This window comes from Colias croceus, chromosome 9 (assembly GCF_905220415.1).
Source record: "Colias croceus chromosome 9, ilColCroc2.1".
In the NCBI taxonomy this organism is placed as follows: domain Eukaryota; kingdom Metazoa; phylum Arthropoda; class Insecta; order Lepidoptera; family Pieridae; genus Colias; species Colias croceus.
Genome location: NC_059545.1, coordinates 5,917,992 through 5,944,506, shown reverse-complemented (window position 1 = coordinate 5,944,506; position 26,515 = coordinate 5,917,992). Strand labels below are relative to the sequence as shown.

Sequence of the window (26,515 nt, the reverse complement as noted above, 5' to 3'; positions counted from 1 at the left end):
TACACGGACCGCTTCAAGCAGTTGAGACCGACCGCTTGAAGCCGCGACCGCGCGGTGAACTATAGGCATTCATTCACCGCCGTACACGTGACGGCTCGAGCCGTCGCGACCGCTTCAAGCCGTCAACTGCATGACGAAATTCCATCGTGCCGTTGACGGCTCGCGAGCGGTCGTGAGGCATACACTGACTGCTCGAGCCGTTGACTGCGCTAGAGCCGTCGACGGCTTCCTCTCCCCCTGAAAATCAATGACGCGACTAGTCAAAAAATCAACGGCTCGAGCGGTTGGTAGCGACGGCTCGAGCAGTCAAAAACCGACGGCTCGAACCGTCAACGACCGACCGCTCGAGCCGTCCGTGTACGTCGCTCAGCCGTTAACTGCTCGAGCGGTCCGTGTACGGGCGCCCTTAGTTTTCTTACACGGTGTCATTAAAGATGGCATTCTCTCATTTGTTTGTATGACAGGACGTTCATCGTTCGTAGAGGTAGAGACGAATCGAACATAATTTCGTATGACATTTGAACACCAAAATACATTAATTATTATTATCGCCGCACTACATTAGGTATTAGCTGGATAATAAAAATTGAATAGATAAACTTGATCTTCATTTTGGATGACGGTCATAAAGATTTCTCGGATAAAAGTGTTATCTGTTGCGTTAATCTAAATAAATACACAGTCAACAGTTATTACATTTTTATGACACGTGTTTCCACGCCACGATAAGGCAAAAAATGCAATCTAATGAGTTAGCTGTTAGCCTGAGATGAACTTGAAAGTGGGTATAAAGCAAAATTACCAATCAATCTACTGATTGGTACCTAATTTTCTTGAATTTTACACGTATCTTAGATGATACGTGTAATATTCAAGACCAAATCTAAAAAATAAAATATATATATCAAACTAGATGATATTTTCGAGGGTTCTGTCAACTGTGAATATTAAAATTGACTCGATAGAAAAGTCACGAAGTTACCTCTAAATTTCACACTTTTACGTTAGTCTAAATATAATTCAAGGTCAAACATAATTTCAGCAAAACCAGTTATAGGTATAGTTTCTGTGTAGGTAATTCTGGAACAATAAACATCCATCCTCACACTTCCGATTAAAGGCATACTCAGCAGTAGCAGGTATAAATAAAAGGATATGTCATTTATCCTAATCTTTTATTATTGTTAAAAACTAAAATAATTAGCCTATCGATCACAAATATATTAAATTCGGTTAATGTCATTTATAATATAATGTTCAGAATTATATCCATAATTTTGCATTGCTCATAGTGTTAAAAAATATAACAGGACGTTATGATTCGCTTACAAATCGTAAAAAAAAATAATTACATGATAATCAAGACGTAAATATGATTAACTTGAACGGCAAAAATAAGGAAGTAGGTACATATCACGGAACAAAGTGGCACAAGGTACAAGATTAGTGACCTACACAAAATATTTTTATTTCGCACTAACTAAGTAGGTATTTCATAGATAATTTTGTGCATAACTGGTACAAAACTGAACAGTTTAGATTTAATTCAGCTATTATCTATTAAACTTATAATATAATTATTATCTTTGCTAATAAGAAGGAGACTGCCTTTATATTCTGCTTTAGCGGAAACATCCTGATGGCCCCTTTTATTGAATAAATACGAATTAATCCCGGTACTAAGTAGCCACATCATCATTTGCTTAGTTCGATTTTGCCAAATTCTTGCACGAGTCTAGAAATGTATTTACGAAGAATGTCTTGTCTCATTCTGCCAACGTCCAATACTTCTTCGTGGTTTGCTTCTGTGTCAACATCGTAATTGGTAATGCACTCGTTTGTTATTAAGGATAGCCCAAACACTTTCATGTCGCAGTGTCGTGCTGTGATCACCTGAAACGAAATATAACATTTTACTTAAACATAAATTTATCTAAAGCGTTTTAGTTAGAATGTTATGCGATGAGTGTACGTATTGGCGTCATATTATCATTGATAAGATTGAAAGGATTTTCTTGTAATAAAATTAAAAGGACCGCATAATTAATATCTATTCGGAAATCATGATCTACCCATTGCAATATAATACGTAGGTAATATATAGTTAATTTGGTAAAAAAAGTTTATAGCCTGCAGACTGCAGTTACTAAGAACTTAGTACATTATCCTAGTATACTTTTTATTTATATTTTTATTGATAGTCGTTGGAGTAAATGGTTTTATTTATAATTTTATTTTTATACCTCATGTACGGTAGACATTCCAACAGCGTCCACGCCGACCATTTTTAACATTCTCAATTCTGCTACTGTTTCAAAGTTCGGTCCTCCTAAACAAGTGTAGACACCTTCTTTGACGATATTGTCGAAGTTTAATTCCTTTGCCACCTAAAACATAAACAATATATTATTAAGTTATAAAAAATACTTATGACTTTAATAAAAAATTGTCCTGGTGGATATTTTAGATTTAAATCGGATTTGCAGCATTGCATGAATTGTAATTAAGGTCTTGAAAGATTTTAATAAGGAATATGCCATAAAATTGTGATATTGTGGCCATTAACGTGAGATGATTGATGCGCCTATGCGTGTATGCGCATCAAACCACGCTAATATTCGATGTAAGAAAGCGTGAGAGTTGATAATAATTATTCGCGTATCGCTAATACACGAACTCGCTGCTCGAGCCACAGTTATGAAATAGGCTAACATTGTAAAGTGCAATATTTCCTTCATTAGGCTGGAAATGAAGTATTCAAATCATGCATTATCATTTATCACCTAACTGTTAAAATATGCGTCACAACGTGTTCATTCTGTACATTATGTTTTATAATGTATTGTTTTGAAATATTGCATTTTAGTGTTTCATAAAAATTAATCACCATCAGAATTACCTAGTTATGATATTATATTCTATTTCAAATATACCTACAGAGTTAAAAAATACTGAGTTCTGTCAGGCATATCGGCCATTCCTTTTAAAATCTACCCGTAAGAAATATGAACATGAAAATTACCTTTTTGGCGATATTTCTGTATTCATAATTGTAAGCTTTGTTCATAGGTGGGAACCGAGGTCCAAACCTCTCGTCATTGGGTCCATGAAGGGGATTATTGCCAGCGAATCCCATCATATTAATGTGATCGTTTACAATCACGATGTCACCGATTTTGTAGTTAGGGTTCAATCCTCCGGCTGCGTTGGTTGCAATTAAGGATTTTACACCAAGCAGTTTCATTACTCTAATGGGAAGGCAGCACTGTAAAGAAAGCGGTTGGGTTTAGGTTCTATAGAATATGGACAGATATACATCTAATATATAAAATTCCCCTGTTATAGTTACCATACTCCTCCAAAACGGCTGGACCGATTTTCATGAAATTTTGTGTGCATATCGGGTAGGTTTGAGAATCGGCTAACATCTATTTTTCATACCCCTAAGTGATGAAGAGTAAGGTAGAACAACGATTGCCGGGACAGCTAGTAAAGTTATAAAAAGGTAAAATTGTCTTAGAACAATAGTCCAATGTAAACATATTATGAAGAAAAAATAAATAAATTTTGTCATAATATCGTAAATGTTCCATACTTAGTTTGTTTTTTAACATTAACAAATTATAAAACTCAACTAACTAAACTAAACTCAAACAAACTGTTTTAAATTACAGAGTTATTACGGTCAATTTATATCCAAAATCTTCAGGCTTCAGACAAGTTGTAAATTATTTCATGAGTTTAGTATATTTCCTTTGTATTTAAAAGAAAATTTACAAAAATTTTAAATTAGGTATACCTAGGATACTTATTTACGTGGCTTATGTAGTATCTCGTGTACACACGATATAGTACCTACAAACTTATTTTTTTTTTATAAAATAAAGTAAGTAAATCAGGCCTAGACATACAATAAATAATTTGAGCGGTATAAAAAATTATTTCATAAATACTCTACCTACTAACTACAATAAATCTGAACATAAAAAATCATGTCTCCATTCGAGATTAAACTTTGCTTTTATGTCATGTTTTTATCACAAACCATATTGGTTCGACAAGATAATATGGAAATGCTGACGTATATTCACAAAGAATAAATCGTATTATGATAATACGCGAGGCACCGCTCTCTGTCGAGTTCGAGCAGATAACCCCGTCGCTGGGGGTCGTCACAACTACGCGCCCTTGCATCATCCTATTGAGTATTTTTTTCTGTTTTACGTCAGTAATATTTTGTATTATTTGTGTGATGATAAGATTAAAAAATGTGTGCGTGTACAAGTGTACACACGTAAGAAGTGAAACTTCTTTATGACCTTATTTTTCAAAAAATAATTTACTATATGCAACTTTATAGAAATACGTCAATTCACGCGTGGTAGGAATAAGAAAAAGATGTAGCGTAACGAAAAATGTTACACAAAATTTTTTTCCAACCCCGATATAGATGTTTCACTTCAAAATTTCATTATTGAATTATTTTTACTCCTAGCATGTTGTCTGTGTTAATCTCAGATTTTATCTCCCTGTAAAGCTATCTGCATTCTGCCCCGAATGAGAGTGCAAAAAATACTTTAATAACATTTTTATTTATAAATATTTTGATGGATTACGTACATAAAAGTAGAATAAAGTAAACAGGCATTTCCAGAAATTTCTTAATAATCTCAATCACAACATAAAAATATTCCAAACAAGTGTCAATCTCAGCTTATCAGCATAACGCAATGTGCCCTCTAGAGTCAAGTCTATATTCAAGAAACATCTGCGGTGAACTTTTATTTATAATGAATTTGATAAACTATACCTTCCATAGAGGGTATCCTTCGTAATAATGGAAACGTCCTTGCATAGCCACCACTGGGATATCTCCTAAACGACCAAATACAAGACGACCGTGATGACCCTCTACTGTACTAACAGGGAAATTAGGTATTTCTTCATATGGAATACATTCTTCATCTGTTATGTTTTCTGCCAACGAACCTGGAACAATATCAAACATATAACTTTATGGATGCATAACTAACGTAATGTCCATCAATTTGCTTGGATAGGTAAGGTTTAAGGCTGATGGAAAATTTTGATAAAGTGCTCTTAGTGCTTCAAGATAATATGTTTAGATAGATGTAGGAATAACTACGAGATAAAATATTGAATAATATCTAAACACAAAAGGTGAGGTAAAGCAAGTAGGTATGTGTTACATAAGCGAATAAGAAAATTGGCGTCGCAATTTATAAAAAAAAAGTATTTCTCACTATCCTAACTCAGGGGATTTCTAACAATATCAAAATTCAATAATTAGTCATATTTATATAGTTCGGTTAATTAATAAAAAGTGAAGACAAAGGAAGGAAAATGTGAAAATAATAAATACCATCTTTCCAATACGAACCCATTCCAGAGCCACAAATGATTCCTATAATAGGTCTAATTTTTGTCTTTGATAACAGGAAATTCGAAATCTCCTCCAACATTTCATAAGAGTACCTGAAAGCAAATAAAATCTATATATATAAAACTCAAAGGTGACTGATATAGTGATCTATCAACGCACAGCCCAAACCACTGGACGTATCGGGCTGAAATTTGGCATGCAGATAGATGTCATAACGTAGGCGTCCCCTAAGAAAGGATTTTAGAAAATTCGTCCCCTAAAGGGGTAAAATAGGGGATAGAAGTTTGTATGAAACTTCTTATTCCTTGGATGTATTTGCATGAAATTGGGCATGTAGATAGATCATATGACGTAGACGTTCTGTTAAGATTTTTTTTTTTAATTCATCCCCTAAAGGTGTAAAATAGGCAATAGAAATTTGTAGGAAACTTTTTATTCCTTTGATGTATTTGCATGAAATTGGGCATGTAGATAGATCTTATGACACGTAGGCGTCCGGTAAGAAAAGATTTTCGAAAATTCATACCCTAGCTTTGCCCTGCGGTTTCAGTCAGTAATCTATATATATAAAACTCAAAGGTGACTGATATAGTGATCTATCAACGCACAGCCCAAACCACTGGACGTATCGGGCTGAAATTTTGCATGCAGGTAGGTATCACCTAAGAAAGGATTTGGATCAATTCTACCCCCAAGGGGATTAAATAAGGGATGAAAGTTTGTATGAAACTATGTCAATTTTATACCGATCGGGCTTAGACTTTGCATGCATAAAGCTACTATGACGTAGGCATTCCCTAAGTAAGGATTTTGTCAAATTCCACCTCTAAGGGGATAAAATATGTGATTAAAATTTTGTAGTTTTGTAGGCCCTAAGTTTTTACATACGCTAAAAAAATGTACCAAAGCCGCAAAAAATATACCTAATTAATATTAATACTTCTTAACGCGAGCGAAGCCGCGGGTAAAAGCTAGTAAATAAATATATCTACTATATAAAAATAAGTCGGGTTTTCCTTCCTGACGCTATAACTCCAGAATGCACCAACCGATTTATACGGTTTTGCATTCGTTGGAAAGGTCTCAGGCTCCGTGAGGTTTATAGCAAAGAAAAGGTGTCTCTGGTGGCGAAACGGAGTTCGCCCGGTTTGCTAGTTACCTATATACCTATATTCCATATTTCAGTTCTTCACAAAATCGTATAATAGCAGGTAATCGTTTATATTAATCATAGAGATTTAGATAATTTTCTAATATTTTTATTTTTTACGACATTGATAAAAAATTATACTCCACATTCTGATACAAACAATGATTACACACGTGTTTCTCCCTATATGCTACCTATATTCATCTATATTCATCTATATTGCTTTAATGAATAGAGAATTATTTCATGTCAATGTCATGGTTAAATTGAATTGAAAAATCATAACCGTATTGTACCTACAATGCAGTATGCATGTGAAATTTCCATTTAAGATAAAGTTTTTATATATGATTTATTTAATCTCTCACTACATATCTAATATAGAATTCCACGATATTTTTTTATATAAATAGATACTGAGATATTTACGACAGATATACTTATAATAATAGGTATTGAATACATTTAACATTCGGAATCCTACGTAGGTAATGGACATGCAAGTCTAGTCTTTAAAAATATAATAAAATGCATATAAATAAATATTTTAACAAACGGTTTAATCAAAACAATTCGTTATATTCAATTGGTATGAGATGTTTTCCAGTTTCCTAATATTATGTATTATCTAAGTATAACATAATAAAATAGCTCTATGTATAATTTGGTAGGTGTGGCATCATCACATAATATGTTGACCTTTTCTTATCTCCAACGAACGTTTATCTATAGAAATAATCTATATTATGTGAAAGATACGGCAATCATCAACGGTTTTTTAGATTGCATAGATTTAATATATTATTTTAATTAAGAATGCGATTTACGAAAAGATATTATCTATTATATATGTACATACATTTAGTTATTATATGTCTGTCTGTATGTTTGTAAAAGACGCAAAAAACTTTTCGGTGGAAATTAATGCAGTTTTCACTGTAGTGTGGCTGAGGGATATGGGACCTTCTTATAAGTGCACCGACTAAGACGCTACAAAATTAAAATATACCTACAAAACTTCTTAAACTAAAAATAATATTCCTTTTCTTGTACAGGTTTATTTGTTTCTATGTAAAATATTTACAATCGCAGAATAAGAGAGATTAGATGAGCCGTTTGATTGATTGTACCTATTTATGAATCATTTTTGATAAAATCTGTTTGCTTGTTTGTCATTTAAAAACGCTATATATAATCACTGAAAGTAAGCTGTTTATAGATAATGTATGCATTATTTCTTAGTAAAAAACAGATAACGTCGTTTATTATAAAATCAATTATGATACAATAATACCATATCTTACATAAGTCTTGTATCTATAATAGGATATACTACACATTCCTGACATAATGTGATCCATTCAGCTTTTTGTATGTTGTTTTGCATAATAATCAATTCAAAATAATGATCGCTTATTTAACACAAAACTCAATTTAAAATGAATGATTGATCGAATACAATTAAATGTATTGCAGGTATATAACTAATTACCTACTATGAAATTTAATTAATGATACATCAATTTTAAATATTTAACTTGTTATACTCAGATAGATTTTTTACATAACAATACCACTCGAAATCTGTTTTGTATTTTTAAAATTATGATATAAGATAATCTCTACATAAATTACTTTACAAAATTATTTTATCCTTTACGGTTAAAAAAAAATTTGAAGGCGATAAAGTAAAAAGAAATAAATTTCAGTGTACTAATTACCCATTTATTGCTTCACTTTTACTTCATGTTGATCTACTTATCATTTAACTGGTCAGCAAGGATAATAAAATGTTTACAATAATATTTATATGTTTATAAAAATGTTGTGTTCAAATAGCTTCCTATTGCATAATTGCAAAATCACGATTGCTCTGCATGATTCATAAATTGTTTCAATTTATTTATCATATTGTTCCTTCTATTTATTTCTTAAATCTTGAACCAATTTGAATTTACAGCAATATATAATTGTCGATCAATAGAGTTCAATTAACCCTTTTGATTTCGCACATCGCGATCATGAACTAGATAAATAACAGTCAATACTATATGATGTAACATTTGAATTGTTCTCTTATTTGTTTTCCGTTAATAAATAATTATCTACAAATACATAATTGAAACTTACATTTTGTGTCCATTTCCGTTGGTTTCCGTTTCCACCTCAGGTAAGGCTTTTTTGGCCGGTGGAAAAGCCTTGGTTCCGTTCATATTATTCGCTTTGACAGACATCACAACACAAATTGATCAATCAAATAATTTACAATAATTTATCGAGAAGAAATGTCCACAGCGTTCGATAACACACAATAAAATGCGATCGTTTGATCTCACTCTGTTTTATATAGCATTTGATAGTCGCTCGTCGGTAAACAGCTACTTGTTAAATTCTTAATAATTATTGGTAGATACTTAATTTTTTACGCCAGTCAATTTTATCGCACGCATATAAGATATGTGTCAGTAAATAACTGTTATATGATTTTATTTAAGCAAATCTTCTCTTTTTATTTAACGTTTATCTATGGAGAATCTGACCAGACATGAAAATTAAAATTTGTAGAGATCTTACACTCTACGAGCTTTCTTACTAGCTTATTAAAATTTAGCTCATTGTAAATTTTTGGTTAAATAATGGAGGAAAGAATAAGCATCATATAGATAATATTGAACAAGACTACTCTGACATAAAAAAAGACTAAAGACATATTATACAGTTGTTTGTGTTCATTATTCTGTAAAATTCCGTTCAATCGTAAAACATCTAACATAAAGCAGTTACCTAATCCTGAGATATTAAAGATAAAGAAATGAAGAAATCTCCAATTAATGTTCAAATAATACGCTAGTTTAAATGGGTACCTAAGCTTGAGTAAAAATTAGCATTACTTAGTTGCAAGTTCAGATTGTATTTTCGGTTGCTGCATACCAAATTTTAGAAGTTTGACATTCTACTTAATCATCAATTAAATAGTAATCTAAATGAATTTCTTTATACACAGATACCCGAGTTTTTTTATAAGTGTTAGATGAATAAGGTATTTTTGTGTCATTTGTTATAACTGGTTTCTGGGTCAATCATGAAGAAGTTCATGGACGTACATATTATGGTTAATGACCATTCAAACCAGTTTACTTGCGAATTTTTTTACATATTAACATTGTGTTATTTAAACTCAAATTCTGGTTAACTAATATACAGAACATAGTACCTAAGAGTCTAAGACCGGTATCACCGCAAATGGCCAACATACCTACATACATAATGAATTGGATATTTTAACCAAATTAAATTAGTTTAAACATAGATATTATACATATATTATATTGTATATATTGTGGTAGAAGAAGATTAATAATAAGACTGCAAATAAAATAAATATTTCCGGACAATTTTCACTGCACACCGCACGATCTGATCCCATACTAAGCTTTCGCTTGTGTTATAGAAACCAGATGAACATACATATATAATTTTAAATAAATACTTATAGATATAGTGCAAACTATTCATCACACAAATATTTACCCTGGGTGGGAATCGAACCCACAACGTCTGGCTTGGAAGGCAGGGTTAGGTACTGCCAACCGGTCAGTCATATAGAATTCCGCAAAATGCAAAGAAAATTTTATAATACAAAATCGTCAGTTAGATACTTTTGCATTCTTTAAATAAAATATAAATGATAAGTATAATAAATACATAGTATACATATATTTATTTGATGTATTATCTACTTCGTGTATTTTTTGATTCCAACAATCATTTTATAATTTATTCGAGTTATGTAATTTCGTAGATAAGTCCGCAATTTGATATTTTCTGGTTATGGTTACAACAAACATCGCTATTTAGATATCTACAGCAATATTTTGTATGAATAATTTAAACCTAATTTTTTTTATGAATAGAGGACATCTATTTACTTATAAACTAGTCACAAAGTGTTAAAATTTTCATTAGCACTTAATAAAAAAATAACATTAACTTCATCAAAGTTTCCGGTTATAAAATTAGAAATATTTTTATGGGATGAATTAGCAAAACATGTACGGTCTACGTAATCTCGTATAAGTGCAAATTTATTGGTCTGAGCGAATACTTTATTTATGATAAAATTGCAATGTTCATAATCTTCTTAAATGTCCCAGCAATGAATCACAGGTTTAGTAGTAGTTAGTAGGTAGTTAGTAATATTTTTATTTTCAATTTTTTTGTTCATTAGTATGATAACCAAATGACCCGCATAATAATAACTACATGGTGAGACATAGGTATGTAACTGTAAGTAGGTAAGAATGTATTGCCGAAACCCAACGTGTTCCAGAGTGAACCCTGATATTGTTATCTATTGTATAACTTTACAATAGATGTATCGATCCCGATCTCTATTATTATATTCCTGGCGTATTTTTAGAAGGTCACTTATTATGAATGTATTTAAATATCATATATGTCTTCACATTATATTGTTACTCAAACGCCTCTATAGGTTAAGAAAGGGAACATTAGTTGGGATTTTGTCACTCACTTGTAAAGACCTGAAATGTGGCTGATAATATTTTTTTTAACTTTTACATTCATAATCAAGCAAACTATGGAAAGACCGTCTAGTTTTCCACCAGGTTTGATATGATTTGATATTATTAATATTATTTATTTTAATTATTTTTTAAAATTGTTTACGCGATTAGTTCATATTTTTATTCTAGGGCCACCAATATTCCCAGTAGTTGGTAACGTTTTATCGGTGTGGTTTAATTTAAAAAGGTTAAAATATCATCATTGTGTTTGGAAAAACTGGTCGAAAAGGTATGGTAGTTTACTTGGCTTGAAGCTTGGTTTTGTGGATGTTGTAATTGTTTTCGGAAAGAAATATATAAAAGAAGTTTCTACAAGAGATGTTTTTGACGGTCGACCAGATGGATACTTTTACACCATGAGATCATTTGGAAAGAAACTGGGTAAGCAGAACTGCAAAAATTTATTAACACTCATTTTAAAGTTTATTCTATTTATACATTTAAAGAAATTTCAAATCTTAGCAATTTATACATCAAACCTTAAAACTATAAAGAAAACCCTAATAATTGCATATTATTGTCCTTTTATACGCGGAATAAAAGGTGCTCTACATTGCTCTATGAAGCATTTTAAATGTGTATTTCTAGGTTTAAACTAAAATTATCGCGCTATCATTTCAAAAACTGTTTCTTATTCTTCTAAGAGCCTTTAAATTACATTTTATAGTATTCAATTTGCTTGAAAATTGTAATAGCTAAGAATACGAGTATTTGACAATCATATATTTTATAGGCATCGTGTTTTCCGATGGTACCATTTGGACTAAAACAAGACGTGCTGTACTAAGATGTCTCAAGAACTTTGGCTACGGCTCACGATCTATGGAAAATAACATAAGCGAGGAAAGCAAAGCACTCGTCGAACTTCGAATGACTGACGTGGGGAAACCGATTGTAGTTAATCACATGTTTGACGTCGCTATTGTTAATATTTTGTGGAAGCTTGTCGCAGGCACTAGGTTAGTTTTCTAATTTTCTTCTTAATTATTGATTTCATATAAAAAGTTAAACATATTTATTAATAAATAAATGTGTGCGTGTACTATAAGTGTACACACGTAAGAAGTGAAACTTCTTTATGACCTTATTTTTCAAAAAATAATTTACTATATGCAATTTTACACAAATACGTCAAATCACGCGTGGTAGGGATAAGAAAAAGATGGCGCGTAAAGGAAAAATGTCACGCGTAACGAAAAAAATGTTACACTAAATTTTCTTCCAACCCCGATAAAGAAGTTTTACTTCAATTATCTTTATACATATATGTACCTATAGTTATGGACGTAGAAAACATCACAAATTATAGGCATTCTTACATAGAAGAATATAGAGTACCTATAGACTATTGTTGTTGAATTTCGAATCCTAACGAATCGGAAATATATACTAGGTATAAAGAATATTTATTATATTTCAGATATGATTTAAGAGATGCACGCCTAATAACCCTGTGTAATCTTATAACGCAATCTTTCCAAGTCGTCGACATGAGCGGTGGAATTTTAAACTTTTTGCCCTTTCTAAGACATATTTTCCCAAACTTAATTGGTTACACACAATTAACAGCAATCCACAACAATATTTACAAATTTGTAAAGGTACGTCTTATTGTTAAATGTTTTCATTTTATTTTTAACCATTATTCCTTTATTAGGTAACTGGCTACCTATATTAATAGTACCTTTATCACATCAATAAATTTGTTTTTAATTATGTAGTAGGATAAAATTGTTACAAATACACAATTATCTCTTAAAATATAGGCGTGATATTTTTAAAATTATAAATATCTGAAGTTATTCTAAATATCATAATTGTAGTTGAATAGGTCATGGACATGTTATTATGATTTAATTTAATGTCGTGTTTGCTATCCGGCATCATTTTATATTTTCCTAATGATAAGAATTAAATTCTGTTGTCGTATAATTTGTGTCTCCTCATTTCAATTATTCCTAATTTTTTTATAGTATTGATTTTTATAAACAATTGGCAAACGTTTGGCAAAATAGTTTTGCGGAGAGTGTGGAGCGCGGGTTAAGGTGAAGCATTAGAGAAGTGTTCTACGATCGAAAAATTTGTTTTGCCTCGGTCTATTAGAAATATTTTCTACGAATTCGTCCGAATTCTGTTTTGGTTTAACAAACACACAAACAAGGAATATAACACATGTGACGACATTTATTTTAATTATTTACGTTCGCAAACCATTATTATAAAGGTTTCTTGACGTAATGCTTAACAATAAGATAAAATACATTGTTGCCAATATTTTAGGACACAATTACCGATCATCGGAGAACGTTAGATGTCAATAAGCCGAGAGACCTTATCGATGCTTTTCTTATTGGAATGATGGAAGATAAGGAAGAATCATACAGTACGTATTTCAATTATTATTTAATACGAATTTATAATATTGCGGTATTTTCTGACTTCGTTTCTGGAACATATAACTCTACTATCTATTGATAAAATTATGAACTTAGGATAAAGGTACACAAAATACTGTGAAACTTAAAAGATAATTGAATTTTAAAATTGTATACACATATGAAAAATTTAAAATACATTTGCAGCCAATAATAGTAAAGTAGGAACTTAACAATGATATATCGCTTCGTGTTCATGGCCTCTATCACTAATTACATGTATAATTATCTGATTACCCCACTAAGGGAAAATAAATATAAATTACGATAATAGGAAGTAATATATAGAACATGTTTACAAACACACTTGTTACGTTTATTTATGATAATGTTTATATTTATATTTTCAACTGAATCGAGTTAATAAGCTTTTAGTTGTTCATAAGTAATTTCACTTAATATATTGATTAGGTTTCTCACAGTGAGAAACTTAACCTACCGAAGCGAACTAGTGCTGTTGCGTATAATTCTCATAATTGTCATAACTAACGATTATATTTTGAACGGGCATATCTTCGTAGCGTTATATAAAAAAAATTGACATGTACAATATACTTAAGAAATGATTCAACTTTGAATTTATCCTGAAAATTTAGACGGTGAAATTTTGTAAGTTTGTCCAAAATCTACGTATACCTACCTAATATTACAGATAGCAACGTAAAAAAATGTTTAAGCTATCAATAATTGTGCAATTCAAATTAATATATGATTAGTCAACAATAATATAAATATATTAGTCACAGACGAAGAGCTGCAAGTGATATGTCGTGATTTGCTCGAAGCTGGTGTGGAAACTGTAAGCAATACGGCTGTATTTATGTTACTCCATCTTGTACGAAACCAGGATATCCAAAAACGACTACAAGCAGAAATCGATACTGAAATCGAATCGTCTCGCTTTCCCGCCCTCAGTGATCGATCCAGGTATATTGTTACTGCTGTTATATAAGAAGTTAATTTTCATTGTAATAGGTAGGTACTAATAATGTTCAACGATGCTTCCCATTACCATTTCTTATTTCATCATTCATCCCATTTCTTATTTAGTTAAAAATTACTTAAAATATTCTTGATTGATCGATATTAGATTAATATTAAAATATTATCTGGTATTAAAACTAGGACTTAAAATTATTTTAAATTCAAGAGAATAAATAATTAAGGAGGTTAGCTATTCTTAGAAAATTTTAAATCTTCTTTCAATTAGCTAATTAATTTCATGTTTTTAAAGACAGTATTGACATTATATTTGTATTTGTATAGGATGGTTTATACAGAAGCGGTGATTTTGGAGACTTTACGAATATCTAGCGTAGCAGCAGTCGGCATCCCCCACATGGCCCGTGAAGATGCGCGCCTCGGAGATTATGTTATACCTAAGGTACCCACCACTTTATTAGTTATCTCAAAAGAAATTTAAATTTAAAATTGTATACAGATTTAACTATAATATTCAAGTTATAATAATTATAAAAAAAACTGTCGCTTCTCGTACAATATAACACACTGTTCACAAATTTCAGGAGACCAGCGATTTTTTTTTCTTATTTATGAAAATATAGCTTAGAACATACTTTGTGAAATATGTAATTTCTTTTGGATACAAAATATTGAATTTGTCTAATCTACACGAAGTCAAACAACCGCTTTATGTACATCGATGTTATGTTATAAAAAGTATTTAATATTTATCTCGCACTCAAATAAGTATACGAGTTGTTGTTAGAAATAATTTACGTTCATGCGTAAGTTGTAATCATATCGAATAACAAAAAACAGAAGCGTTCATAACATCATTGTTTTAATGAACTGTTATCACAAATGTTTGTTGAACTTTTGCTTACTTAATAAATAACATTATGATTTAATATTTATTCATTTTACAAGGGAACATTTTTGTTGCTGGCAATACACGATCTTCATAACGGAGCTCATTGGAAAAACCCACATGAATTTAAGCCAGAGCGTTTCATTACCAAAGAGGGTAATTTAATACAAAGCGAAATGCTAATGCCGTTTGGCACAGGTAAATCTAAATATATTTACATTCATTATTATTTGTTACAAATGTTTCAATCCATATTAATAATAAAACAACAAATGCATATCATTGCATATCATGCATATCATAATGCATATCATTTACATTTTCTATTTTTCCCAAAACAACTCAGACACCATTAAAAACTGGAAATAAAATTGTTTGGTTACTGATATTTATTTTATTACTTTATTATTATTGACTGGTTACATAATAAAAATTCATAAATTAAATCCTTCCTCTCTTCTAACCGACTGTCCTATTCGTATTCAACAGGTAAAAGGCGCTGTATTGGTGAAGGGTTAGCTAGATCCGAGCTTTTTATGTTTCTAACTCATCTCTTACAAAGGTTTAACCTGAAGATACCCAAAGGAGATCCTTTTCCTACGACAGAGCCGGTAGATGGTGTCACTTTATCAGCTAAAGAATTTAGAATCATCTTTGAACCGAGGCGTCTATTTTCGAAAATGAAGCTTTAACATGAACTTGATGAAATTACCATAATCTTTCAGTATTATTATATTTATTGTAAGTACTTAGTTATTTTAGAATGAAAATATAAATGAGAATCTGGAATGTCTATATAAAATATTATGACGAACCTATATCAAGCATATTTACTGAAGCAGTAGGAATAGTATTTAAGTAATCTTAAAGCTTTTAGCTTTGCGATTAACATGTTAATTTGTCGACCTTTTATATTATTCAAATTTATTTTTAATGTTTATATTAACTAATGCAATATACCCAAGTTAATTGTGACAATAGCTGATAACAGGTTACTTAAATGTGCAATCGATGTGTTTTTAATTAATGAATTGATGAAAACGTCGACACCAAAATTGTATTCCAATTGAAGAATAAATCTGATATTCACCATGAGTTCAATGTTTCCTTTTTCCCCTTTTTTGTAATTCCTTTATTAGGTATAATGCTATTCGCGCTTACAATTCAAAACGAAATTATTTCCCCCTCGCTAATATGTACATCGTAAAGGACTTTCATAGAGATTTGTAGAGTTCACTAAAATCGATCGACATGACGCATGCGCCAGCAACTCTTAGGTAACTTACCGTAGCTGTCAATTAGTACCGGCCGCGGTCGTGTTGATATAAATAAAGTGAAAAACAATACCAATTTTTCAATACCAGTTTTAAAATCTCTATAAGGTGCCACCATCGTACATAAAGGGATAGCTACGAAACTTGACCACCAAACAATCAATAAAATTGATCATCTTTCAAGTCCAGTCTCTTGGATAAAAACCCTTAACACGAAATGCAAATAAGTAAAACAATAGAAGCATTAATCGGCATCAATTCTGCCTGTCAATTATTATGTTAATTTGTGAATTGAATTATGTATTAATTTCCATTGATAACTGAGTGAACGATAATAAACGAAAAAGATGGATTGTCTCTTAATGTGTCTAGTATAAAATGAATGAATTAGGCCGCGGGTACGCCCGCATTGAAGCTATGCGTGGTGCACGAGGAGAACCTTTGGGGAGCATCCCCGAACCCAGTCCCCCACCACCGGATAAATACAACTCCGTATATCTTACTTTGTTCGTGTCTGGCGCTGCGTTCTTGCTCCCCTTTAATAGGTAAGATATATAGTATGTATAAAAAAATGTTTAAGATATTATAATGATTAGAATTTTATAAAACCTACCTACCTATTTAGAAATTAGGAAAGCACATAAAAAAATGCAAATTTCACTCTCTTTTTTCGTGTAATGAAATACTTTAGTTATAGTATAGTAATTATGTTATCAGTGCCTCAATATAGTCATTACCGAAAGTGAATAAGTTCCGAAAGAAAAAATCCGAAACCGCTTGATGCAAAAATGTTTTTGTTTCAAAATTTATCTCTGGAAAGCATAAAACACCGATAATATTATGATTGTTGATAAACGGAGAGCGGATGCGATAACAGATAGAAACGTACACACTATTGTTACTTATTCAAGTTCAAATTTATTATGCTGAAAAATAACTAAATAAATATTTTATTGACAACAACATATTTGAAATGGAAAGTTGTAGTTTTTTTTCAGCTCTTCTATGAATAAATTTCTGGGTAGATACATAATTTTGTGACGAAATAAAAACGATATTAAACATTTGTTTATTGAGCATATAAATTGTACATAAAATTATATTATACTAGCGGTCCGCCCCGGCTTCGCCCGTGGTACATATTAACGTTTTCTCTACATAAGAACCATCCTCGTACTTCAAGGAATATAATAAAAAAAGAATTATCGAAATCGGTTCAGCCGTTCTCGAGTTATGGAATTACAACGAAAAGTGGCATTGATTTTTATATATTAGATACCTAGTAGGTAAGAATTTAATTAGATATTTATTAGAAGACTGATTTATTACAATGACAGCTGCTAAAGAGCGCAGTCACCAAGAAAGCTGTTAAAATTATAGATTATTATACCTATTACCTAGACATGATGTAGTAAAACGCGGCTTTTTACAGCACGCATGGATACAATGTTATTACTATATTTAGTACTAGTCTCATTCAAACACCACGAAAAAGTAATATTTATCTGGGCTATAGTTAGATTTTCCATAAATAAATATATCGCGTGCTCATAAATGGATATTCGAACGCAATACTTTACTCAAAAACAAAGCAAATAATGAGGATTGAGGTTAACTCAGATATTTAACAAGGACTTATTCACTGATCCCTATATTTAATACTGTTTTAATTTAGCGTCGCAATAAAGCAATTGATTTTAATTGAATTAGAATTATTGAATATTTGATGGAAATGTTTAATTGCACGCTTCAACACGAAGCGCATTGTGATAGCGCTCTACACTCGCTCATCAAGATCAAGCAATGTCGTGGCTTTCAAACGCCCCTTATTCACATTCAACTCAAAATATAATGATGTATCCAGAAAACAATTTTACATATTTTATAATCAGAAACTTTTATAAAATATTTACCACAGTGGCGGATTTTCACACAAATTCTATCACATAGCCATTTTATCACATAAACACAGCGCTTGCAGCGCCTCTAACAATAATTAATGTACCTAGGTAACTATACTATCAAATAATTTTGATCATTTCATGAAAAAACCGCGCGTTTAGTTGGCCATATCGAGAAACGATCTCTTATCATTGATCTGCCCAAACCACATCATGATATGGCTAATAGACATTCAAACATTTCATGAAATGCGACCATTTCACGAAATGATCGATCATTTCATGAAATGAGCAAATCTACGATATGGCCACGACATTTACATTACACAATATTTCTCTCTTTATTGGAATTTATGTATTTATTCCTGTTGTTTATGTATTTATTGCTGTTGCTCTTAGCGAAATCATTATTTTATTAGATCTACAAAATTATAATGCGTTGTTTTTAAAAAGCTGCATAATTCGTTATGTAAATAAATAAAAACTGAAAGAAAGTGATATAATGAGAATATTACATGAATATTTAGTTATTTAGATTATTTTAAAGAATTTAACAGATAATCCAGACATTGAGCTATGTGCAACTAAGCACTTACCTACAGTCTTTAGAACAACAACAAGTTGCTTTCAAGGTACAAACATAATAATTGATATTATGTACGTAAATACCAAAGAACTACTATTTTAATTAATCTAAAAATACATTACAACTAATTCGACGTTTTAAATTAAATAGGTATATACCTATATTCTATATTCATATGAACACGCCTCATAAAAAGTAATAGCAAAATTGTATTAAGCAAATTTAAAGGAATTTTAAATATTTATAGTGTTATGTATTTAATTATAATGAGTAATGCTAACTTTATAGAAAAAATAGTAAGTAATTGTTAAGATCAGAAGATTGAGACTTTGAGAAGATAATTTTAATGATTGAATTTGTTTTTTTTCAGTTTCATTATGGCAGTGGACTATTTCCAACATCACTACCCCAATTCAACGATAATGTTCGACATGTCGACCGTGTACATCGCGTCCGCCTGTATCGCTGTTGTCATCAACAATCTCATGCTCGACTTGTTTACATACAACACTAGAATAACATTTGGTAACTTATCAATTATTATTTTTTTATATTTGGTATTTTTTTACGGAAGTTACAGAACTTACTTACTTGAAGGCTTAAGTAGGCAAAGGATTTCAAGAACACCTTTCCCTAAAAAAACAGTATTTTATCAAGCACTTAAGTATACATTCGATAAATAAATGAGACAACGTGCAACCGTTTATTTTTAAACAAATATATACTTTTAATACTAAGTAGATACGATAAATAGGATGGACCAAAAGGAAGGAAGGACAGCTGATTAATAGATACAAAATTAATTAGCTATCAATCCATTCGTATAACATTGCTCTATCCATTCGTTAAACACGCACAGAATGAAACTTGTCTCGTGTTAGGTCATGTACCTTCATTGACAAAATGAATAGATAAAGAGAGAATATTATGTATCATCTTACTTTTTACGCAGTAATAATTAAGAACGTGTAAGTACTTAGTTATCGCTTTCACATACTATTTACGATTGGTTTTAGAATTTTTAATTCATTATTTTTATCAATAGTCGATGAACTCTTTTATCTTTAATGATTCTTGGAAAATTGTTTTCTTCCCATCGGGTTTGACCTTGCTTTTGTATAGATATTAATTAAAATTAAAAAAAAAAAGTTGAAACTTATCATTTTAGGCCTTCATTAAATGATTTCTTAATTACAAGTAATTCGTAAATTAAGGACTATATTATTATGTTAAAACCTTAACCATAAATAACTTTTACAAGGTATTTGAAAAATAAGTACCTAACAATTTAATAATATTGTAAAGGTAAATTTAGGTAAACTTCCTGTTTTGCGATTGAGCTAATAATTATTATAACAAATGACAACAAAACATGTTCCTTACAGGTATATTATTGTCTCTGGCTACAATGATATTTGTAGCTGTTTGCAATATTGGTTGGGATGGTTTTCCAAACGACGTGTCCTATACAATCAACCTAGTGGCTATAGGTGTGGTTGCCTTTGGGTGCACAGTTCAGCAAGCCTCGTATTATGGCTTCACTGGTTGTCTTCCACCTCGTTACACACAGGCTGTTATGGCTGGAGAAAGTACGTATTCTTATTTGAATATTTTCTAGATCTTTTTAAGCTATTGCATAGCTTCTATCGCGGGCCTTGAGTACGGGGACCGAATCGAGAAATTTCGTAACAAAAAATCCTCACGCTCCCCACTCCGACGGGCGGAAGTGTGGCTTGAAGGCACAGCATGCAATAGCTTTACCACGGAAGTCCCCGTGTGCCACACGTCGTTTTTTTAAATACATTTTAGTCATTAGGATAAAAAAAATAGACTAAATACGATAATACGTATTCAATAATCACAAACAAAAGGCGTCAAGTTTTGATTTAAAAACTGGAATTTGATGAATATGTTTGTCGGCGTAAATTAAGTTTAGATATAAAATGATTATGTGCATTTAAAAATTAAATACAATTTACACGACGTCGCGTATAAAAATTCACAGGCGCAGCTGGATTCTGGGTATCGCTGGACAGGATCATGACGAAGTTTGAATTTAGTGAACCGCAGAGAAGTACGTTTATGTTCTTCGTGTTTTCCATCTTGATACTCCTGGGGCATTCGATGCTTCACCATTTGATGATGCGTCATCCCCTGGTATTGTATTATTTGAGACTCACTGTGGAATCTCGACATCGGCGACGCATACAGTTGCATTTGAACCCAACAGAAGATGCTACATTGGTAAGTTGAAACGCTAATATTCGAAAAAATAGAGCACATGCATCAGAAGCGAAACTTCTTTAAAAATCGTTATTCGTCACAACATTACGACAATATACATTGACGTGAGGGTATTGCCATGAGGTAATTTTGAAATTTTACTCACATGTTATTTCTTATTATTGAACTGATTACAAACTGTTTGAAAAAGTTAAATTACATGTCATTTTTTGATGCAAGCTATATTTTGAACCGTTATCAAATCGTACGTAGGTACTTAGTTAATAAATAATAATTATTTATAAAATATTCGTAACTAACTAACTAACTAGTGATTGAGCAGACTTGAATTTATTTATAGATAAAAAAACGAATTATAGGTATACTTATTCTTAAATTAATTTTCCCGTACAGATGGAAAGTGAAGCCGGTGAAGCCACCTACGGCGTCCTTAAACTTCAAAGTCCTGCACCATCTAACGCAGGAGGTAATAAATACCTATTAGATTTTCTTTCCTATTATCATGCCACGATTATTCGTACAACTTACAACGATAATTAAATCATTGCCTTAATTGTTCATATTTCATCCATATAGCTAGTTTAACTTTAATTTACAATAAAAATGTATCCAGTCCAGCAAACATTTATCAGTAGGTACGGAGTTAATAATCTCTGATGATTATGGATTATTTAAAAGTTCTACTACTAATAACTATAATCTATAACAGTGATAACTATTTAGTTATCTTTGGTTCGTCTACTAATACCTTTTCTTCATTATATAGGAGAACCGGACACAACCTTCAGTTTCGCCAACCCCGTATATTCACCAACCACGAGTGCGGCCGCACCGCTGGCCTCTCCACCGCCCAGTGTTTCGGAAAGGTCTGTTTCCCCCTCAGCAACTCTGCAGACACCAAGACCTTCGTATAAAGTTGAGGATGTAGTCTTCGAGTCTCCTGATAGACCCACTTCATGGAGGACTTTTAAACGTAGGTACCTAGTTAGATTAGATTTGGATATTAAATTAAAAATCGATTGGCTAGTTTTAATTGGCATATTATTGTATTTTATTATGAAGCAGCTATATGTTTTTGAACTTATATATGCCTCTACTCTATTTTTGATAAATACGCTACTCTAATTCGTATACCACTCTTTATGAACTTCTCCCACTTGGGGTGTACAATTTTATCATAATACCTACCTAACTTTTATATTGTACCTATGATATAACATTTAAACTGTGATCTAGGTTCCGTAGTTTTAAAAACAATACCCACGGTATAACCACGGTTAAAATAATACGAGGTATGTATATTGTATAGTTATGCTTTTTCTACATTTTTTTCAGGCAGTGTACAAGCGAGATGGGCGGTGGCTCGCGCTATATACCCGTACATGGTCTCTATTGGCCTGGTATACTTTACCACCCTGAGCTTGTACCCTGGTATATCTTCAGAAGTACCGTCTTGCCGACTTGGCTCTTGGATGGCTATTGTCCTTATGTCAGCCTTTAACTTCTTCGATCTAATAGGAAAAGTAAGTATATGAATTCACAAATTTGCCTAAATTAACAAGTTTATTTTTGGTGACTAAGAAATATTATTATTAAGCTATTGAATAGCTTCTATCGCGGGCCTTGAGCGCGGGGACCGAATCCAGAAATTGCGTAACGAAAAACCTCACGCTCCCCACTCCGACGGGCACGGAGGTGTGCCTTGAAGGCATGCTATGCAATAGCTTTACCGCGGCAGTCCCCGAGTGCCACACATTTTTTTTTTATTATGATGATATCTATATTTTTGATACGTTGGTCAACGATACTATACCTACCAACGCAGTAAAATTACTTAAAATTTTGCAAATTATTAAAAAAAAATGTTAATTAATTAGAAATTATATCTCATCATGTTCGACTACAATTTAACTCTTATCAAATCTTCAACAAAATTATTTTTACCAAAATGGAATAAAAACTAATTGGTTACATTAAAAGATAATCATCTCATTAAATTATGCATTTAATACTTTTGTATCACTTTAAAATTAGTAGCTCGTACAATATTGTTTTCCGAGAGGTCACGATCTTTTCTGGAAATGACAATCTTATCTTTTGTTGCGTTGGGAACGCTAAAAACAACATACTTAGGTGATATAATATTATGATACTCTACGTGTCCTTAAAAATATTATCTAAAATAGGTAGCTATCTAATATCTAAAAATCTTATAAACTAAAAACTCTAATTATTCAAATCAAAACTTTCAATTAACGAAATCGTTTTGGATAAATAGGTATATTTTTGATACTGAATTTTGCATACTGAATTTACACAAAAAATACATAGCCAACATAAAAACGTACTTGACTTCTTTAGAGGATTTGTTCGTTTCAAAATTAATGAACTATAAATTATATCCAAATATTCAAAATGCGCATAGTTAAAAAGATTTATAGAGGCAATAACATTATCCAAAGACGCCAAAAATTATATACTTTATTTTTGGCTAATTTTCCTCTTTTGGATAAGGTAAATTTAAAAACCCATAAGATAACAGAAAATTGTTCAATAGATAGCTGCAGCTTGGCCTTACGAATGGAGTAGAAGTCAGCTATTGATGGCCAGTGGTCTCCGGCTTCTACTGGTTCCACTGCTGCTTCTGTGTGCGGCGCCTCGACAGTCCCCTCACATTGTTGGCGATGTAAGTAGCATATTTTATAGTCACACGCTATTAAATTAGGTAGATATGTCATAGGTATTAATTGTTCCCTGCGACATATACCACGATACCTACATAGTTGTTTTGACAAATGTATTGTTCCGAATCATGGGCGTAGCTAGCCATGGCCATGGGCTCAAGGTGGGGCAACAATAAAAAATAATATGTAACTAGCAACTGTATGTACCAAGTATGTACCCAAAGTTATATCCAGGTCTACAAATGCCGGCGGCCGTACCGCCGGCATTTGCGAAGGCATTCGCGAAGGCATTCGCGAAGGCATTTGCGATGGTATTCGCGAAGGCATTCGCGAAGGCATTTGCGAAGGTAGGTTAGTGGGGTAACTAATGGGGGTACTATACTCATTTTTCTTACAGTTCATGTAACATAGAAACCTCAGCTATTTTCTTTTTTCGTGTGTAATTCGTTATTCGAATTATTCTTATTCAAAACACCTTAGTGTAATTTTTGAACAATAGTTCACCTACCACACCACGAAATAGATCCAAAAATCTTCAGCCGTTTGGTCGCTGGGCGTATGACACTTGTTAGGTGTTAGTCAGTCAAAAGAGTTAGTAGGTACTTACTTCAATTTTTAGATTTGGTTAGGTATCTACCTACCTTCCAGGTTAAAGCTAGAGTGGGGCAAGTGCCCCACCCTGCCCCACCGTGGCTACGCCCATGTTCCGAATATATTTGACGAGTTACCCTTTGGTCATCCAATTAAATGTCGTCATTCAATGAAGGCGCTAGTCATTCAACCAAATAGCAGATTCAACTAGATCACGGCGACATATTTTTCCTTTATTTCAGTTTTCTTTCCATATTTTATAACTTATTATTTGAGAATAGTTAAATAGATCAAAATCACATTTAAGTAGATGTTCCTTCTATCTAATCTTATCGTATCGTGCCTTTCATGATTTTAGGTTTAAAGACTTTATTACTCATAAAAACAAAAGTTCACTTAAAATGAGTTACATGCTATCTTATATATAAATTAAACTTATCTCTAGTTTAAGGTAATACTCATACATTACATATTTTACATAATATATTTATACTTTATAAGTATTTCATAAGTATTTTTACTTGCTTTTTTTTTTCAGATATATCCGATTATGTTCTCCGTGGTTTTGGGTTTCACAAACGGTCTGTTTGGATCTGTACCAATGATTATTGCGCCATCTCGTGTTGGAAGGGAACACCGCGAAATTGCGGGTAAATATACCACAAATAATATTATAATACCTACTATAAATTATACTTTCTCAAATACTGTTAAATTTATTATTAAGTAATTAGAATTAAACCCAAATTAAAAAATTTCCCAACCATTAACATTTCATCTAGTACATATTCATTGAATTACCTTCCAACTTTCTCGAAAATGGAAAGATAATACTTAATTATATTATGTACCTTTATATATCCTGTCTACTTCATATATTTCGTTTCAGGTAATATGATGACGTTATCATACAACGGGGGCCTACTATCAGGGACATTGGTATCTTATTTACTTCTTAATATGCTGGGTCCTCCCACAGGATCTCCGTGTCGGATTTACCCCACACCATTATTACCCACACTACCACCTGCTATAACTACGGCTTCTAATTTAAGCTACGTTATCACGTCTCCACATTAAATAATGTTTATTTAAATATGTAGGTACCCAACTATTCATTGAAGAACCTAGGTCCTAGTCAATATATATCTATCTACCTATCACTCGCAGTCGCACATTATTGTAAGTACCTACTTACTAAATATTTTTGGTACTCCATTATTTCATAATTTATAAACTACCTACATAGTTAATATATTTTTAATGTATTAGGATTCAGATCTCTTTATTTTTTAAACACAGTTATTGAATAGTAGGCAGGTACTTAATAGAATTTATATTATCAGTTGATGAGAAGTTAAATTTTAAGTAAGTACCTAAGTAAGTACAGGTAGTAGGTATATTTTTATAATTCTGTGGTTACATTATAACGTATATTTTAATATTTATCTGCAAATGAACTCAGAAAATACCTACGTTTGTAATTATTTTGTATAAAATTGTATTGAACGAAAAGTTAAATACATATCCACACCGATTACTAACTGCTCACGAAAACTTTCATTTTAAACTATATTTTAGTTATACGGGCTACGACTAACGTTAGTTAGATATATCAAAATTACTTATGCTGGGGCCACACTAACGGGAAATTCCATTAATTAACGCGATAATGGACGTTAACTTTAGGTGTAGCCAGTATAATTTAACAACGGCATTAACATTGCCGTTTGGCGAGGCGATAGCTTTATCGCGAAGAATTAACGCAATGAAGCGGTCACACTACGCCCATCTAGCTATAATTTTAGTAAAATTAACGCCGTTTTTAT

At 31.8% G+C, this 26,515-nt stretch overlaps 3 protein-coding genes across 4 annotated transcripts; 2 read left to right on the top strand and 1 right to left on the bottom strand.

The window, feature by feature from the left end:
- Positions 1-1,158: 1,158 nt before the first annotated feature.
- LOC123694299 (purine nucleoside phosphorylase) lies at positions 1,159-8,884 on the bottom strand. 2 transcript variants are annotated; one of them, XM_045639693.1, is made up of 6 exons: positions 8,685-8,884; positions 5,384-5,496; positions 4,811-4,989; positions 3,023-3,265; positions 2,244-2,387; positions 1,159-1,893 (listed from the first exon to the last, which is right to left on the bottom strand). In XM_045639693.1, the coding sequence occupies exons 1-6, from the start codon at positions 8,786-8,788 to the stop codon at positions 1,696-1,698; spliced, it is 981 nt and encodes a 326-aa protein (XP_045495649.1). In that variant the 5' UTR covers positions 8,789-8,884; the 3' UTR covers positions 1,159-1,695. The 2 variants fall into 2 exon arrangements, with proteins under 2 accessions (XP_045495649.1, XP_045495650.1); XM_045639694.1 differs by having other exon boundaries at positions 5,402-5,496.
- Positions 8,885-10,940: 2,056 nt separating this feature from the next.
- LOC123694296 (farnesoate epoxidase-like) lies at positions 10,941-16,491 on the top strand. The gene is made up of 9 exons (XM_045639690.1): positions 10,941-11,182; positions 11,270-11,521; positions 11,874-12,099; positions 12,561-12,741; positions 13,421-13,515; positions 14,311-14,502; positions 14,842-14,959; positions 15,466-15,604; positions 15,896-16,491. The coding sequence occupies exons 1-9, from the start codon at positions 11,104-11,106 to the stop codon at positions 16,096-16,098; spliced, it is 1,485 nt and encodes a 494-aa protein (XP_045495646.1). The 5' UTR covers positions 10,941-11,103; the 3' UTR covers positions 16,099-16,491.
- Positions 16,492-16,733: 242 nt separating this feature from the next.
- On the top strand, positions 16,734-25,976 carry LOC123694295 (equilibrative nucleoside transporter 4). The gene is made up of 10 exons (XM_045639689.1): positions 16,734-17,225; positions 19,538-19,692; positions 20,553-20,756; positions 21,173-21,411; positions 21,805-21,877; positions 22,178-22,384; positions 22,747-22,934; positions 23,969-24,097; positions 25,225-25,336; positions 25,576-25,976. Exons 1-10 carry the CDS (start codon positions 17,059-17,061, stop codon positions 25,764-25,766), a joined length of 1,665 nt encoding a protein of 554 aa, XP_045495645.1. The 5' UTR covers positions 16,734-17,058; the 3' UTR covers positions 25,767-25,976.
- The last annotated feature ends 539 nt before the right edge of the window (positions 25,977-26,515 follow it).